This window comes from Monodelphis domestica, chromosome 7 (genome assembly GCF_027887165.1).
Source record: "Monodelphis domestica isolate mMonDom1 chromosome 7, mMonDom1.pri, whole genome shotgun sequence".
Taxonomy (NCBI): domain Eukaryota; kingdom Metazoa; phylum Chordata; class Mammalia; order Didelphimorphia; family Didelphidae; genus Monodelphis; species Monodelphis domestica.
Window position 1 is genome coordinate 157,179,721 of NC_077233.1, and position 18,839 is coordinate 157,198,559.

The 18,839-nt window shown below is 36.6% G+C and overlaps 1 protein-coding gene across 1 annotated transcript in view; it reads right to left on the bottom strand.

Moving 5' to 3' along the window:
* The window catches only part of COL15A1 (collagen type XV alpha 1 chain), a 224,381-nt gene that overhangs the window by 110,004 nt on the left and 95,538 nt on the right, over positions 1-18,839 (bottom strand). The window contains exons 10-13 of the mRNA XM_007499019.3: positions 11,377-11,430; positions 8,955-9,032; positions 7,696-7,818; positions 4,343-4,468 (exon numbers count right to left, since the gene is read on the bottom strand). Coding sequence (XP_007499081.2) covers positions 4,343-4,468; positions 7,696-7,818; positions 8,955-9,032; positions 11,377-11,430 — 381 coding nt within the window. The remainder of the gene's footprint in view (positions 1-4,342; positions 4,469-7,695; positions 7,819-8,954; positions 9,033-11,376; positions 11,431-18,839) is intronic.

Below are 18,839 nucleotides of genomic sequence, written 5' to 3' on the forward strand. Positions count from 1 at the left end.
AGTAAGGGTACATGGAGAGCCAAATCAAAAATTAATTGGAAATTAAATAATATGATACTCCAAAATCGGTTAGAGAAGAAATCATAGAAACAATTAATAATTTCATTGAGGAAAATGACAATGATGAGACATCCTTTCAAACCTTATGGGAGGTAGCCAAAGCAGTACTCAAGAGGGAAATTTATATCCTTGAGCGCATATATTAACAAATTAGGGAGGGCAGAGATCAATGAATTGGAAATGCAAATCAAAAAACTTGAAAACAAACAAATTAAAAACCCCCAGAAGAAAACCAAACTTGAGATCCTAAAAATTAATGGAGAAATTAATAAAATTGAAAGTGATAGAACTATTAAACTAATAAACAGGACTAGAAGCTGGTACTTTGGAAAAAAACAGACAAAATAGACAAAGTACTGGTCAATCTAATTAAAAAAAGGAAAGAAGAAAGGCAAATTAACAGCATCAAAGATGAAAAGGGGGACCTCACCACCAAATGAAGAGGAAATTAAGGCACTCATTAAAAAACTACTTTGCCCAACTATACGGCAATAAATATAGCAACCTAGGTGATATGGATGAATATTTACAAAAATATAAATTGCCTAGACTAACAGAAGAAGAAATAGAATTCTTAAATAAACCCATATCAGAAAAAAGAAATCCAACAGGCCAGCAAAGAACTTCCTAAGAAAAAATCCCCAGGACTGATGGATTCACAAGTGAATTCTATCAAACATTCACAGAACAGATAATCCCAATACTATACAAACTATTTGACATAATAAGCAAAGAGGGAGTTCTACCAAATTCCTTTTATGACACAACTATGGTACTGATTCCAAAGCCAGGCAGGTCAAAAACAGAGAAGGAAAACTATAGACCAATCTCCCTAATGAATATAGATGCAAAAATCTTAAAAGGATACTAGCAAAAAGACTCCAGCAAGTCATCAGGAGGATCATTCACTATGATCAAGTAGGATTTATACCAGGAATGCAGGGCTGATCCAATATTAAGAAAACCATCCACATAATTGACCATATCAACAAACAGAAAAAAATCATATGATTATCTCAATAGATGCAGGAAAAGCCTTTGACAAAATTCAACACCCATTCCTAGTAAAAAAACTCGAAAGCATAGGAATAGAAGGGTCGTTCCTAAAAATAATAAACAATATAGATCTAAAACCATCAACTAACATCATCTGCAATGGGGATAAACTAGATGCATTCCCAATAAGATCAGCAGTAAAACAAGGATGCCCATTATCACCCCTATTAACATTATTAACATTGTACTAGAAACACTAGCAGTAGCAATTAAGAAGAAAAAGAAATTGAAGGCATCAAAATAGGCAAGGAGGAGACCAAGCTATTGCTCTTTGTGGATGATATGATGGCGTACTTAAAGAATCCTAGAGAATAAACCAAAAAGCTAGTGGAAATAATCAACAACTTTAGCAAAGTTGCAGGTTACAAAATAAACCCACATAAGTCATCAGCATTTCTATATATTTCCAACACAGCCCAGCGGCAAGAATTAGAAAGAGAAATCCCATTCAAAATCACCTTAGACAAAATAAAATGCCTAGGAATCTATCTCCCGAGACAAACACAGGAACTAAATGAACACAACTACAAAACACTCTCCACGCAACTAAAACTAGACTTGAGCAATTGGAAAAATATTAACTGCTCATGGGTAGGACGAGCCAATATAATAAAAATGACCATCCTACCCAAGCTTATTTATCTATTTAGTGCTATACCCATTGAACTTCCAAAAAATTTTTTTACTGACTTAGAGAAAACCATAACAAAGTTCATTTATAAGAACAAAGGGTCAAGGATATCCAGGGAAATAATTAAAAAATACAAAGGAAGGGGGCCTTGCAGTCCCAGATCTCAAACTCTATTATAAAGCAGTAGTCATCAAAACAATTTGGTACTGGCTAAGAGACAGAAAGAAGGATCAGTGGAATATACTTGGGGTAAGTGACCCCAGTAAGACAGTATATGACAAACCCAAAGAACCCAGCTTCTGGGACAAAAACCCACTATTTGACAAAAACTGTTGTGGGAAAGATTAGGTTTCGATTAACACCTCATACCCTACACCAAGATAAACTCAGAATGGGTGAATGACTTGAACATAAAGAAGGAAACTATAAGTAAATTAGGTGAACACAGAATAATATACATGTCAGACCTGTGGGAAGGGAAAGACTTTAAAACCAAGCAAGAGATAGAAAGAGTCACAAAATGTAAAATAAACAATTTTGATTACATCAAATTAAGAAGTTTTTGTACAAACAAAACCAATGTAACCAAATTGAGAAGGGAAGCAACAAATTGGGAAACAATTTTCATAACAAAATCCTCTGACAAAGGTTTAATTACTCAAATTTATAAAGAGCTAAATCAATTGTACAAAAAATCAAGCCATTCTCCAATTGATAAATGGGCAAGGTACATGAACAGGCAGTTTTCAGCCAAAGAAATCAATACTATTAATAAGCACATGAAAAAGTGCTCTAAATCTCTTATAATCAGAGAGATGTAAATCAAAACAACTCTGAGGTATCACCTCACACCTAGCAGATTGGCTAATATGACAGAAAAGGAGAGTAATGAATGCTGGAGGGGATGTGGCAAAGTCCGGACATTAATTCATTGCTGGTGGAGTTGTGAATTGATCCAACCATTCTGGAGGGCAATTTGGAACTATGCCCAAAGGGCAATAAAAGAATGTCTGCCCTTTGATCCAGTCATAGCACTGCTGGGTTTGTACCCCAAAGAGATAATAATTAAAAAGACTCGTACGAGAATATTCAAAGCTGTGCTCTTTGTGGTGGCAAAAAAATGGAAAATGAGGGGATGCCCTTCAATTGGGGAATGGCTGAACAAATTGTGGTATCTGTTGGTGATGGAATACTATTGTGCTCAAAGGAATAATAAAGTGGAGGAATTCCATGGAGACTGGAACAACCTCCAGGAAGTGATGCAGAGCGAGAGGAGCAGAACCAGGAGAACATTGTACACAGAGACTGACACACTGTGGTACAAGAGAACGTAATGGACTTCTCCATTAGTGTCAATACAACGTCCCTGAACATTCTGCAGGGATCCAGGAGAAAAAAACACTATCCACAAGCAAAGGACAAATGATGGGATAAAAAACACCGAAGATAAGCAACTGCTTGACTACAGGGGTGGAAGGGACATGAATGAGGAGAGGCTCTAAACGAACACCCTAATATAAATACCAACAACATGGAAATGGGTTTGAATCAAGGACACATGTGATACCCAGTGGAATCGTGCGTTGGCTAGGGGAGGGATGGTGGGAGGGGGGGAAGGAAAAGAAAAGGATCTTTGTTTCCAAGGAATATTGTTTGAAAATGACCAAATAAAATAATGTTTAAATTGGAAAAAAAAAAGAGCTGAAAGCTAGACAGGAGTTGATTGCTCGAACTAGTAAGAAGATAAGTATGGGTAAACTTTAGAGATCTTGCTGAGATAATGTTTTACTATGTAAATAAGAAAGTAATAGTAACATGATGGCTTTCTCTAGGATTAGCTTCTCGAGAATTAAGAATACCTGGGATTGGTAACACCAAAGCCAGACTAGTCCAAAGAAATACACAGAAAGACAAGTAAATATTTGAAACTAGAATTTTAAGTTGTTGTATATAATTATGATTTAAAACTATTGTGCTATAGAAAATGAGAAGCAGAATGGTTTCAGAAAAATCTGAGAAGACAGATGAACTGATGCAAAATAAAGTGAGCAGAACCAGAAGAATATTGTACATAATAATATTATAATAATGATAAACTGTGAAAGACTTAGTTACTCTGGTCAAGACAATGATCTAAGACAATTCTAAAGGACTCATGATAAAAGATATTGAGAATTGATGAATTCAGAGTGCAAATTGAAGTATAATTTTTCTTTTTTTTTCTTATTTTTTGATAACATGCCTAATATGAAAGTATATTTTACATGTATATTTGATACCACATTGCTTGTTTTTTCAAAGGGGAGAGGAGTGGATAGAGTTAGGGAATTTGGAACTCAATTTAAAAAAGGAATTTAAAATAAACAAATAATAATCAATTGAAAATCCTTACCCTCTGTCTTAAAATATACTAAGTATTGGTTCCAAGGTAGAAGAGTGGTAAAGGAAGATAAATCCTTAATGATTCCCAGTGCTCCATCCCACTATGCTACCTCATTGCCCTGCAACCCTTATTTTTAGCAGGTTGAGTAATCTAGAAGTGGCTTAAAGTTATGAATTAACTCAAAGAAGGAATGCATAATTTCTTATACTCACTGGAGGACCTGGTTCACCAGATGGCCCATCTTCTCCAGGTGAACCAGGGGGTCCTATATGTAATTCAGATCCTGGCTCTCCTGGAAGACCAGGTTCTCCTGGTGGCCCTGGGGGTCCAGTAGGTCCCTGAAAAAAAAAAGAAATTATATTAGAGAACACTGAACAGTAAAATATTAGCCAAAATGGTCAGGAAATGGGATGCTTAGGTTAATTACATTTTTATTTTCTTAAAGTCAGCATTTTTTCAGCTATTGTTTATGAAAGTCTTCCTAAAATGTAGTAATTGACTTTCTTGACTTAGGAAGCATATGCCTTAGAGAATATTGAAGGAATACTGAAATACGCTTTTATTGGTTGTTTAAGGGTTAGTAATTCATAGAGGTCATCCTTATGAATATCAGTGTGCAGAAGTGTGGATTTGGTTGTAGAAGATGGAGGTCACTGGGTCTTTTTTTTTTTTAACCCTTACTTTCTGTCTTAGTATCAATTCTAAGACAGAAGTGCAGAGCAGCAAGTCTTAGGCAATTGGGATTGAGTGACTTGCCCAGGGTCAGAGTTAGGAAGTATCTGAGGTTAGATTTGAACCCAGATCCTCCTGATTCCAGGTCTGGCTTTGTATCTACTGTGCTACTTAGCTGCCTCAAGGGCATTAGATCTTGCCTCTAATGCATGAAAGCTAGGTGATCCTGGACCAGTCATTTGACTTCTTAGTAATTGATAAGCAAATTTCTAAGACTAGTTGCAAAGCAGTTGCCAATAAAGACCATAAAAGGCGGTTGTTTGAAAATCAGTGATCTAGTCTCTACTTTTACTCCACCCCATGGGGGATACTAAGAATACCCACCTCATAAGGTTGATGGGAGGCTCAAATATATATAAAAACTTTTCAAATCTTTGAGTTCAATCTAGATAGGAGCTATTTTTAGTCTGTTTTTTCTAGCAGAGGATAAGGAGAGGAGAGAAGACTGATAGAACAATAGCTCCGGGGCATAGCAAGATCCAAGGAATTGAGCTTTCCCCCTCCTTTTTAGGATAGGAGGGACCTAAAGTATGTTTGTAAGCAGATGAGAAGTAGTGAGTAGAAAGGGAAAGACAGAGGCTGAAAGCGAGAAAGAAAACACTTGATATAGAAGATATCAGTCAATCTAAAAGTCCTTATTTGGTGCCAGAAGCTGCACCAGATGCTTGGAGTACAAAGAAGAAAAACAATTCCTTCTCAGGGAGAAAGCATGCAGCTAGCTACACAGCTGCATATATAATACAGAGTTACATGTGACACATGCTATTATAGAGTTACATCTAGTTATGTAATCATGTATCACACATAGTTACATATCATGTTTTGTAGGTGTAACTGAATATATACATGTGTAACTATATAACCATCTGTGTGTATGTAGGTGAGTGTGTATTGACACACACATACAACAGGTAACAATGCAACCCTTGGGGACGGCACTGGCAGCTGGGGTGGGGACTAGGAAAAGTCTTATGTGTGTGTGTGTGTGTGTGTGTGTGTAGAACATGAACATTTGAACTTGAACTCGACTTGAGACTGCCCTTCACACACTTGAAAAGCACAAAAACTTTCTTCTTGCATAGAGCCAGAGATTCCAAGATTAGAGGTGACAGGAGAATAAATATCTTGAATTTGTTCTGGTATGGAGGATAGCCAGGACAAATGCAAGGAGAGGGGAGATGGAGTATCATGTAGGAGGAACAGAAAAAAGGACCTCATAGCTAGATTCTAAAGTCCATAGAGGTATTAAGATGCAAAAAAACAAAACAAAAAAACAAACAAACAAACAAAAACCTGGAAAGCTATGTGGGGGCTACTTTGTAAAGGATTTTAAATGTCAAAGGAGTTTATTTGATTTTTGAGGTAATAGGGAGCTACTGTGGTTTACTGAGGAAGGGAATAATATGGTATGACCTATGCTTTAAGAAAATTGCTTTTGTAATTGCATGGATGGGTTGGAGTGGGGACACCCCTGAGGTGGGGAGATCACATAGGAGGCTGTTTGCAATAGGTGATGATGCCCTGTCCTGACCTTGTGTGGTGCCTATGAGCTGAGAGAAAGGTAAAGGGCTCTTACTCACTAGACAGCCATAGAGGTTCTTCCTAATTCAGATTTTGTGATTCTAAGACTGGTTGCCATAGGGAAGGGGGAAGTACTTTTACAGATCCTGGTGAAGGTGATTCATGCATTGTAGGCAATGATCTTGAATATTTGAGAATGGAATAATTGTTTGAAGGTCATGATTATATTTTGTTATGAAGGTCCATTATCTTATGGAACTATAGGGATGATCCAAAAGTAAAGAAATAGATGGAGTAGTCAAGGCAAAGATTCTAGAGGGTGGCCTTGTACCTGAGACAAGATAACTTTATATGAAAAGCTCTAACCATCAACTAAGCAGGGAGTGGGGGAGGATAATTCTGGGATGTCAATGAAGGATAAAATTGTAGAGAGATTTGAGAATTGTCTGAATTGAAGTGATAATTTAAATTCTAAGAATTAATGAGATAGTTTATAAAGAGAGGTGGGGGAAGCAAAAGATTAAATTGATGAAAGATCACATTTAGAAGGCAGGAGAAAGAAGAGATAACGAATAGGAAAACTAATAATAAAAATTAAAATAGCTTCATTTTTACAGATGAAGAAACTGAGGCAGGTAAGTAATTAAAGTAACTTGCCCAACCAAGGTCATACAGCTAGCCTGAGACTAGATTTGAATTCATGTCTTCCTGATATCACTAATCTATCTACTGTGCAACCTAGCTGCCTTGGAAAAAAAAAAAGTAGATAAAAGGAGAGAGAGAAGATACACCTGAACATAGATTTAGAGCTGGAAGAAACCTTTGAAGTCAGAGTCCTCATTTGCAAAATTAGGAAGCTGTCACATTCAAGAATAAATGACTTGCTGACAGATAAGTGTCAGAGTAGGGGTTAGATAGAACACGGGTTTTCTGAGGACAAATCCACTGTTCTCTCTACTTCACATGCAATAGATCCAATAAAGTTTCAATAAGGGGATAAGGTAGGCATTGTCAAATGATGTAGAGAGGCCAAGGAAAATGAGATTTGAAATAAAGTCACTTAATTTAATGACAAGGAAAACTGTCATGACCTGGAGATATCTTTTGGCAGAGGATTCAAAAGCCAGAGTGTAGAGAGCAGGAGAGAGTAGATCATGAAGAATTTACCTGCTTAATTGGAGAAGTTTGTGAGAGGTGAGGAACACAAAAATGTTGACAATAATTCATCCCATAATTGTATCAGTTAAGCTTTCATATACTAATAGGCGTGGCTTATTCAATCTATTTGTCTCCAATATGGATTAATACTTACTCTCAGAAGTTCTCCACTGACTTCAAAGTTAACAGAGCTGGAATCAGAATCAGAACCAAAACCAGAGCCAGAGCCAGAGCCAGAACCAGAGACAAAGCCAGAGCCATCGATCTCCATTATACCCTGTGACCAAGAGAAATCATTCTCAAAATTTGGCTTAAAGCTCTTTGTAAGATGGATTATGTTTGTGGAAAAATTTGATCATTTTTAATACTTAGAAAACTAAAGAAGAAACCAGAAATTTAATAAGAAGTTATTGGTATTTTACTTAGTAACAATAAAAGTATCATTTTCAAGTACCAAAAGGAATGCAAGTCTTATTCATTTATTCAGTAACTATTAAACACCAACTATGAACAAGTGCTTATGGGTTACCATGGGGATATACTAAATTATAAGACATGGTTCCTACCTATACCTCCCCAAAGAAGTTAAATCTGAAAGCAGTCTAGAATCAGAGTGCTTTCCCTTCAGTGACACAAGACAAAATGATGCATGATGCCAGAAGGAGATTTGTAATTGATACGGAATATAAAGGAACATTTCATGGAAGAGAAGGCATTTGAACTTGATTGAATAATTAAGTCACTAAGATGCCTGGGAATCTCAGTGGCTATACTTTACTTTACATAGAAGTCCAACCTATGTTGGAACCTTTGTTTCCTTTCTCTGTTCTCTTGTTCCTATTTCTACTTGGTTTGTTTAGTATCCTTTAATGGGGAGTCCTGTTAATCGAAGACCATCTGGAAATCTTCATATATTATAATCATGCTTCCTTCTTATCTTCTTGTAAGCATTTAATAAAGGTTCTGTTTACCTATCTACCATGTCTATTTATTCCCTCAAAGACTTTAGTAATTTTTCCTTCTGATAAACCCAATGCGCTTTCCTCATTAGATTTTCCTGCTAACATGTTTAGTGATTTGACCCTTCATTATGAATTCCATGAACATGATTTAAAGAAATCAGACAATTTACAGTTCCCAAGATATCATAAATACATATACAAACATATATATATATATATATACATATAAAAGTATTTTTATCCTCAAAATATTTCTTTAGGAAAATTAAAGAGATTTTAAACATCTAGGACCACATATATTAGATCCATTGCTCTTTTCCCCTCTCTCTTATTTGTAACTCAAGGAGCTATAGTTTGTCTTAAAAACAGTTACATGGAATTGATAAAGAAACTCTTTATTCTTCCTATCTTTTAGTTTCAAAATGTAGAATACTGTAGAAAAGAACCTTACCAATGTTCCAGGAGGCCCAGTTGGTCCAGGGGAACCTGGAAACCCAGGAAGACCTGGCTGCCCTTCACCAGGATCACCCTAAAAAGCAGAAAAATCAATAGAATTTAGATTTCTTCCACTTTCCTTGTCCTTTTTTTCAGGTACACACTTCATCCATCTTCAAAAAGTGACTAGTTGTTTTTGATATATTTGGAGCCTTATGCAAGAGTCTCTCCTAAGTTTTATCATTTCTATCTACTTGACTGCCTTTTCTCAAACTTGACACTGACCTTTATCATCAGTAACTCTTTCAAATACTTATTTGAAAAGAATAGAGAGAAGAAAATAGATTATCCCAGAATGCTTTAGAACTGTTCATAGGAGATAATATGGATTGAGAGCTGCTTTCATGGTGCTCTCTTGACTTCCCAACTCTTGCATCATATAACTTTACTTTCCCCCAGCTGCTCCTCACAAACATTGCTTTGTTACACTGCCTGAATTTCTACCAGTTAGAGATTCAATTATGTTAGCAAGCAAGAACAGACAGAGAGGGTGAGAAGATAATGATGACCAACTACATCCATTTAAAACTTTTGGTCAAAGTCAGCTATTCACCAGAGAAAAGGAGAATAAAAAAAAGGTCTGCTCTTTTCCTTTCTCTTTTAGAATGAAACCTTGCCAAAAGCCATCAAAATCTAACAATATTAGAATCATTCTTTCTCTTCTTTCTTCTCTGAAATCAGAAAGTAACAGTAAGGCTAAAAGTTAGAGTTAAATATACTCATCTACATTATGGGTTAAGTGGGTCTTCTTGATTAATTGGACAATCTATTCACCAATTTTGTGCTTGGGATCTGGAACAGATTTTCTCCCACAGAAATAAGGCTTATATTTACAAATAAACTTTGGACAAAGGTTGTTTGCACACTGGGGACTCATTGAAGTTCTATGAGGCTTACAAGTCTGTTGTAAAGAAAATCTATCCTGTAAATGCACAATTGATTATTTGAACCTACATACTTGACTTTAAATTTTTGCTTATTCAATTCCAACAAAAAAGTTGATTTTATTCTGGTAGTGACTACTTAGGTCCCCTTTAACTATGACTGCTGAGATTCATTTTTTTTTTGAGATTAATTTTTCATAGTGTCTGGTTTATGGTTTTCATGACCCTTCTAATTATGTGTTTTTAAGAATATGTTTGTTTCTTAGAATTTTATAACTGCAAGTATCATCCTTCTTCACTGGGGAATGTAAATGAAATGATATTGCTTGTGAGAAATTATATGCAAGCACCCATTTCTATATTGCTATTTCAACCATTAAACCTCTTTCCCCTAAACTCCCCCTCCATTGTTGGGAACTCAGGGTACAGGAAGTTTATTTCTCTTTCTCCTTTGATTCTTACTTGAGCGAAAAAACCAAGGACAGTCTCCTGGCATTGACCAAGTAACTTAAGAGGCGGTACTCCTGGGAAGACTCCTGCTCATATTAATTGGTTGTTCTAGAATTTTAATTCCTTCTTGCTTTCTTCTGTTTTTCCTCCAGAAACCATCTGAGGTCATCCCATTTCTCCAATTTTAACTTCATAGATATGGATCTATCGAGACCCAAACATCTCATAGCACATAAGATCATACATCAGACCCTCCATATCCCCTTTGTTTTCTGACCTTGAGGAAATGAGGAAACATTCTAATCTCATACTCTCATTTCACTTAACCAGTTGCTGTGCTCAAAGATGTCAGAGTGTTGGTCTAAAAGCAAAAGAAATAGATAACACCCCCATTCCCACCATTCACCATCCTCAACCAGAATGGGTCTGTGACCCTGACAAGCAGGGAAGTATCTCTACCACATCACAACTGTAACTTTTCCTATACAAGAAGGAAACCTAGGAAGGTTGAGAAGTGTTGAGAATGCTGCTGCATTATCATCCAATCTAAATGCATTTATGAAGGACCACAACACTATAATCTTATCCTCTCTTGCCAGTTTCAAAGAATACCCTTTAATATATCCTCTTTTTGGACATATAAGTCCTGTGTGGGGGTTTGCTCCAGTTCCCCTTTCCAGGGCAGATATGAAATTATATCATAATTAATTTCTCATTTGGAGAGATATTTGCCACCAAAAGTAGATATTGAAACGGGTGAGTGAAACTGATCAACTCCTCCCCTTAAAAAAAAATCTTGTACAGAAACTCACAGAGAAAGCCTTCATAATAATTGTTTCAGTGAGTGGCTTTAATTTAGTTGCATAGAGATGTTGTCATCAAATTTCTTCTTTGTTCTTCTTAATCCCTCTCCTGAAATCATTCCTCTTAGGGCTTCTATTATGAAACTGGATGGAGTTGATTAAATTGATATTAAAAAAATAAAAAAGCTCAGGGCAATCAACTCAAAGCAACTTCATTTTTCATCATCAGCTTCACACGTACCTTTTCCCCTTTAGGGCCAGCCTGTCCTTTCGGTCCTGGGAGTCCTCTTTCACCCTAAAATCAAATTGCTTTATTAAAATGTTGAATTCAACCCAACTGATTGTTTGTTAATCTCTGTAGACCTAATTAGTAGGATAAGGGAGATACAATTTCAGGTCTAGTCTTTGTATAGAAGAAGGGGTAACTGTATCTCATTCCTCCAGAATGTCACCCTTAAGAGAATCAGAGCAGTTAAGTTCCAGGGAGGGCAAGAAGGAATAATTATAACAACACTAGCTCCAAGTTACATCTTACTCTACGATTTGCAAAACAATTTCCCTACCATTAGTGTGAGTAGTAGACCATGTGAGACTTATCATCCTCAATTTATGGCTGAGAAAATTGGCATTTGGGGTGATGAGCCTATCTTGAGGTCACAGTATGTGGGAAAACAAGGATTGCAACTCAAATTTCATAGGCACAATTACTGTCAGGAGCTGCCTTTGGAGGCAGAGGACCTGAGTGCAAATTCTGATTCAGTCTCTTTCCACCTATGTGAAATTGGTTATTTAAGCTTTCCAGGCTTCAGGTTTCCTCAGCTGTAAAAGGAAAGATTTGGATTAGAAGGCTTTTGAGGTCCCTTTTAGTTTTAAAGCTTCTCCCCTAGGATTTCAGATGGCTAGAGCTCTGGACTTGAAATAGGAAAACCCCAATTCAATTTTTGCCTCAGATTCTTTTCTAGCCGTATAATACCAGAGAAGTCACTTAACCTTGCTCTTTGACATTGATCTCATCTGTAAATGTTTATAATAATGTTACTTTCCAGGGGACAGCTGGATAGCTCAGTGGATTGAGAGCCAGGCCTAGAGAGGGGAGATCCTAGGTTCAAATTTGGCCTCAGGTACTTCCTGGCTGTGTGACCCTGGGCAGGTCACTTGACCCCCATTGCCTATCATATAAGATACTATAAGAATTGCTAGTTATTTACTGTTATTCTTTCTTCCTTCAAATCCAATCTTACTTGTAGCATACCAGAAAATCCCTCAATGACCAATTTATATATTTTCATCTTAAACTCTCTAGAAGACTATTGGGGCTATGGAAAGTATCTGTCAATCAGTCAGTCAACCAGCATTTATTAAATTGTCTACTATGTGTCAGGCTTTGTGTTAATTGCTGGTTAGCAAAATTAAGTTCTAAGTATTTGCATTGCAGAAATCCCTGAAAACATAGCCAATGTATTGATGATACATTTACACTGTTGTACAAATCGCATTGGTGGCCGGGGCAATAACTGTAACTGCTGCAGATAACAAATTACAGGGATACTAATATATGCATTTGTAGCCTGAGTTTGAAGGAATCATTAGGCTCATAGTGAGCTTTTCTTGTGCTAAGATTTTATTCCATAGGCCAGATTTGGCAGGGTGTGAAAGGTTAACAAATGCCCAACTTTAATAGTTTCTCCCACAGTTTCTTACCTCTACCAATTCTATTTTTATATCTATAGTCTAAGTTATCTGATGCCTCCTGTTAACTAAGCTAAATCCTTCATCTTGGAGCAATCATTAAAAAAGCCCCAGACAATCCTATCCTGCTAGGAATTTAATAAAAATTTGTGCATCAATAAAACCAGAACAGAATGCAGAATAAAACAGTCCTTGCTTTGCACTAATATTTATTCAACACATAGAATCATAGAATAGTAGAGTTTGGATCTTAGAAATCATCTGATTTTTACAGAGAAAAAAATCAAAGTGAATTTATTTCCCCCAAGTCACACAGATAGATCTGGGGCAAAGGTGAGACCAGAAGCCAGGTCTCCTGATCATAGGCTGACACCCTGTGCTTTCCTCTCAAAATAACTATGCCCTCTGAATTGCCCAAATTTCATGTTTTGGTGAATCTAAACATTTTAACAACTATATATATATATATATATATATATATATATAGTTGTTAAAATGTATATTTTATATATATATATAGTTGTTAAAATGTTTATATATATATATATAGTGTGTGTGTGTGTGTGTGTGTGAGTTTTTGCTGGACAGTTGAAGTGAAAGCTATTACCATACCACATGGCTCCGGAGGATCAATACTCAGTTACCTTCTTTTGTAATTTAAAGGATTTGGTTCTAAAAACTGGCTTTATGCTTCCACTACTGGGACTGTTAACAATAAAAATGATAGCTGACTTCACCTAGTGTTATCCATATATGATCTCATTGGTGTTTGTAGGCTTCTTGCCACAACCCGGTGAAGTAGATACTGTGATTATTAACATGCTCATTTTACAGAGGTTCAAACCTAGACTTAGAGATGTTAGTAGACTTGTCCATAGTCACCAGTGGAAGGGTGGCTACTTGTTCTGCCATGTTTAGAGATTGTATTTCTTACTTCTTTTTAATTTTATAGTATTTTATTTGATCATTTCCATGCATTATTCATTAAAGACAAAGATCATTTTCTTTTCTTCCCCCCCACCCCCCGTAGCCGACGCGTGATTCCACTGGGTATCACATGTGTTCTTGATTCGAACCCATTGCCATGTTGTTAGTATTTGCATTAGAGTGTTTGTTTAGAGTCTCTCCTCTGTCATGTCCCCTCAGCCACTGTAGTCAGGCAGTTGCTTTTCCTCGGTGTTTCTACTCCCACAGTGTGTCCTCTGCTTATGGATAGTGTTTTTTTCTCCTTGATCCCTGCAGATTGTTCAGGGACATTACACCACCACTAATGGAGAAGTCCATTACGTTCGATTATACCACAGTGTGTTTGTCTCTGTGTACAATGTTCTCCTGGTTCTGCTCCTCTCGCTCTGCATCACTTCCTGGAGGTCGTTCCAGTCTCCATGGAATTCCTCCACTTTATTATTCCTTTTTGCACAATAATATTCCATCACCAACATATACCACAATTTGTTCAGCCATTCCCCAATTGATGGGCATCCCCTCGTTTTCCAATTTTTGGCCACCACAAAGAGCGCAGCTATGAATATTTTTGTACAAGTCTTTTTGTCCATTATGTATTTCTTACTTTTGAAAAAGAGCAACAAAAAGTGTCTTTGAGTTGGAGCTTTACTTCCTAACCCACTGTTGAGGAAAGTATCCTAATTATTATTCATTCTCTGAAAGCATGGTTTCTTGATATGAGCTTCAGCAGCCTGGCATTTGACATAGACAAGTGCCTTATACCATTCTCTTATTTATGATGAAATCTAACCCCTGGAATCAGGCTGATCTCTTGTCAGTCACTTAGCCAAAAAATAGTTTTTAAGTACCTATGATGTGCTAGGCACTCTGCCAAGTACTGGGGATACAAAGAAAGACAAAAAGGTATGTCCTGATCTAAAGGAACTCACAATATAATGGGAGAGACAACATTAGATTAACTGTTTATAAACAAGATATATACAGGATAAATTAGAGATAATCAGTACTGACATTAAGGGAGATGGGGAAAAGATTTCTTAGAGAAGATGATAGTTTTCCTGGGGCTTGAAGGAAGCCAGGGAGGTAGAAGACAGAGATACAGAAAGAGAATTTCAGGCATGAAGGACAACCAGTGAAATCCACTATTCGATAAAAACTGTTGGGAAAATTGGAAGACAGTGTGGGAGAGATTAGGAATTGATCAACACCTCACACCCTACACCAAGATAAATTCAAAATGGGTGAATGACTTAAACATAAAGAAGGAAACCATAAGTAAATTGGGTAAACACAAAATAGTATACATGTCAGACCTTTGGGAGGGGAAAGACTTTAAAACCAAGCAAGACATAGAAAGAATCACAAAATGTAAAATAAATAATTTTGACTACATCAAATTAAAAAGCTTTTGTACAAACAAAACCAATGTAACTAAAATCAGAAGGAAAACAACAAATTGGGAAAAAATCTTCATAGAAACCTCTGACAAATGTTTAATTACTCAAATTTATAAAGAGCTAAATCAATTGTACAAAAATCCAAGCCATTCTCCAATTGTTAAATGGGCAAGGTACATGAACAGGCAGTTTTCAGATAAAGAAATCAAAACTATTAAAAAGCACATGAAGAAGTGTTCTAAATCTCTTATAATCAGAGAGATGCAAATCAAAACAACTCTGAGGTATCACCTCACACCTAGCAGATTGGCTAACATGATAGCAAAGGAAAGTAATGAATGCTGGAGGGGATGTGGCAAAGTAGGGACATTAATTCATTGCTGGTGGAGTTGTGAACTGATCCAACCATTCTCGAGGGCATTTGGAACTATGCCCAAAGGGCGACAAAAGAATATCTACCCTTTGACCCAGCCATAGCACTGCTGGGTCTGTACCCCAAAGAGATAATGGACACAAAGACTTGTACAAAAAATATTCATAGCTGCGCTCTTTGTGGTGGCCCAAAACTGGAAAACGAGGGGATGCCCATCAATTGGGGAATGGCTGAACAAACTGTGGTATATGTTGGTGATGGAGTACTATTGTGCTAAAAGGAATAATAAAGTGGAGAAGTTCCATGGAGACTGGAACAACCTCCAGGAAGTGATGCAGAGCGAGAGGAGCAGAACCAGGAGAACATTGTACACAGAGACTAATACACTGTGGTATAATCGAACGTAATGGACTTCTCTATTAGTAGTGGTGTAATGTCCCTGAACAATCTGCAGGGATCTAGGAGAACAAACACTATTCATAAGCAGAGGACAAACTGTGGGAGTAGAAACACCGAGGAAAAGCAACTGTCTGACTACAGCGGTTGAGGGGACATGATAAAGGAGAGACTCTAAATGAACACTCTAATGCAAATACTAACAACATGACAATGGGTTTGAATCAAGAACACATGTGATACCCAGTGGAATCATGGGTCAGCTATGGGGGGTGGGGGGGAGGAAAAGAAAATGATCTTTGTCTTTAATGAATAATGCATGGAAATGATCAAATAAAATATTATTAACAAAAAAGACTTCTAATTCAAGATGCCATATTCTTGAATTTCTTTTGTTTTCATTAAAATGCTTTTAGTTTACATCAATCAAAGTAAGACCCTCCAAGACCTGACATTTTCACTTCCCAAATATTCTCTCCCTCCCAGTATTTCACCCCCCCCAACCTTGACTTGCAACAAAGATGTATAGTAGTGTAAACCAGATCAATACAGTGCCTGAATTTCTATCCTCTTCTCCCCCTGGGTATTTTATACAGGTTTCTGTATCTTGCATTCAAAATATAAATCCTCTATAGTTGAGGCAGTGTTTAGTCATTTTGTATACACCAAAGGGAAAAGAATCAGTTTGCAAAGAAAGGATTTGACTGGAAATTGAGATGCAGAAAGAGCAATGCTTGAATTTCTATGCATTCTTAAGTGATGGGGACTGTTCAGTGCATTCATTTTCATGACCAACTAGACTTAATGTGACCTATCAAACTGCTTTCTTATAAGCCTATTCACAACACTCCAGCAACACAGACAGAAAATATGTCCTTGAAAATTGATGTTTTTTTTTTATTCCTGCTGGAAGTAATTTGCCTACTAATAGCATTAGTTTTTAGTTACTGTAAAATCCTTTTATGATACTTGACCCACTAGAGGACTGAGAACCTAATGTCATAAACAAAGGGCTTGGCAAAAATATAACCTTACTTGTGTTAAAGCCTGGAAGAAGGTGACAATTTTGTTTTATGAAACCCTCAAGTACTTCCTGAACACCCTAAGTAGAATTAGTAGGTTTGCCCAAAGACTGAACAATCACTGAACACCAAGGATTAGCAGATATAATTAAATATTAAGTAACCTTTTTGTAGTCTCGGTTTTTCTTATTGTAGCTAGGTCAGGTATTCTAGTCTCTGGCTATATCCTCCTTCCTTAGCCTCTTTGTAAGTCAATCAGTTGTCCTTCCTTTCCTGTACTCCCTAAAGTATATATGAGACCTTGAGGTCTATAGTTCAATGGAAATTCCCATTATTGGGGGCTTGGAGTCTTCCAGTCACAGGACTGGGTGGCTGGGTGTGGTGTATGGGTTGGCTCTGTGTAGTGATTGGCCATAAGAGCATCATGTCTCCCTTGTCCTGATTAAAGATGTGTTCTTTTGTAACAGCTTTGGTGGTTCTGGGGTTTTCAAGTTGGTGAAAGTAATCCACTATTTACCTCATAACCAAGAAGCATTATTAAATTGCCATATGTGCTTCTCTACTACTTTTGCATAAATGAAGAGGAATTATTTTTAAATAAACGTTTAATGTATTTCAAAGAAATGTCCCAGAAACTATACCTTTCATATTACTTTTAGTCCATGATAGAACAACGCAGGTGGAGCTTTCTCAATAGGGCTCAAATTAAAAAGCTTTTTTCTTATGCACTTGTTAAAAAACCAAACTTTGTCCTTAGAAATGGGATGAATGAGCTGTACTATATGAGGGTCCATGAACAGAATGCATTTCACTGTGTTTTTTTTAAACCCTTACCTTCTGACTTAGTATCAACTCTAAGGCAGAAGAGGGGTAAGGGCTAGGCAATGAGAGTCACAAAGGCAGGAAGTATCTGAAGGCATCTTTGAACCAAGGATCTTCACTATGCTACCTAGCTGCCCCCAAAATGTATTTTATGAAGAATTTCTTTAGGGAGACTGAATCTTTGATTTCATCATTCATCAGGAGCTCCCTCTGGTTCATGGACTTCTTTACAACTGCAGCTCTATACCTTCTGTGTGATTATAGTTTTATAGAGTTGCCTTTAGCAGTGAGATATTATATGACTCACTATGGTCCCATAGCCAGCAAGTGTATGGGGGTAGAACTTGAACCCAGATCTTCCTAACTCTGAGGTCAGATCTATCTACTATGCAAGAATAGTGAGAGGAAAATTATTAAAAATTTTTTAATGAATTTTAAAAAAGGATTCCCTTTATTAAAATCTAAAAATGAAATCTCATTAGTTTAAATAAATTAGGTAAATAAAATATTCTCCTAAAATAGGTATAGAGATCTGTTGGTTTTTTAAACAGATATTCCCTAAAAGGAAATGTCAGAAAGTATAGAAGAAAAATTGTAACACTTAAAGGAAAAAAATAGTCTCTGTCTTCCAACTGTGACCTAGCTATTTAAAAGGTGTTTGGATTTTAGTTCTGTGTATGTATGTACCTTGGGAGAAGAACATAGTCAAATAGGAAATTTTGAATATAAATGCAGACTGTCTGTCACTTGTATTTCTTCTTCTCACTAGTTTTGTTATCATGGATAAATCAGACTTTACCTACATGGTCTGTGATTGCAAAACCGCCCCACTTATGGCACAAAGGCAATAATAAAGAATGAACCAAATGAATGAGATTGCAATGAATTGTACAGAAATAAGTAAGTTTGAACATAGTCACATGAAAGAACCATTGGTATCCCTTCAATCCTACTATCATTGGCCATGTGATCTGTTGGTTTTTTCCTTCTCATTTGACTATCCTTTATTTTTGTAGTTACAGTTTGAAGGGCTCCAAAA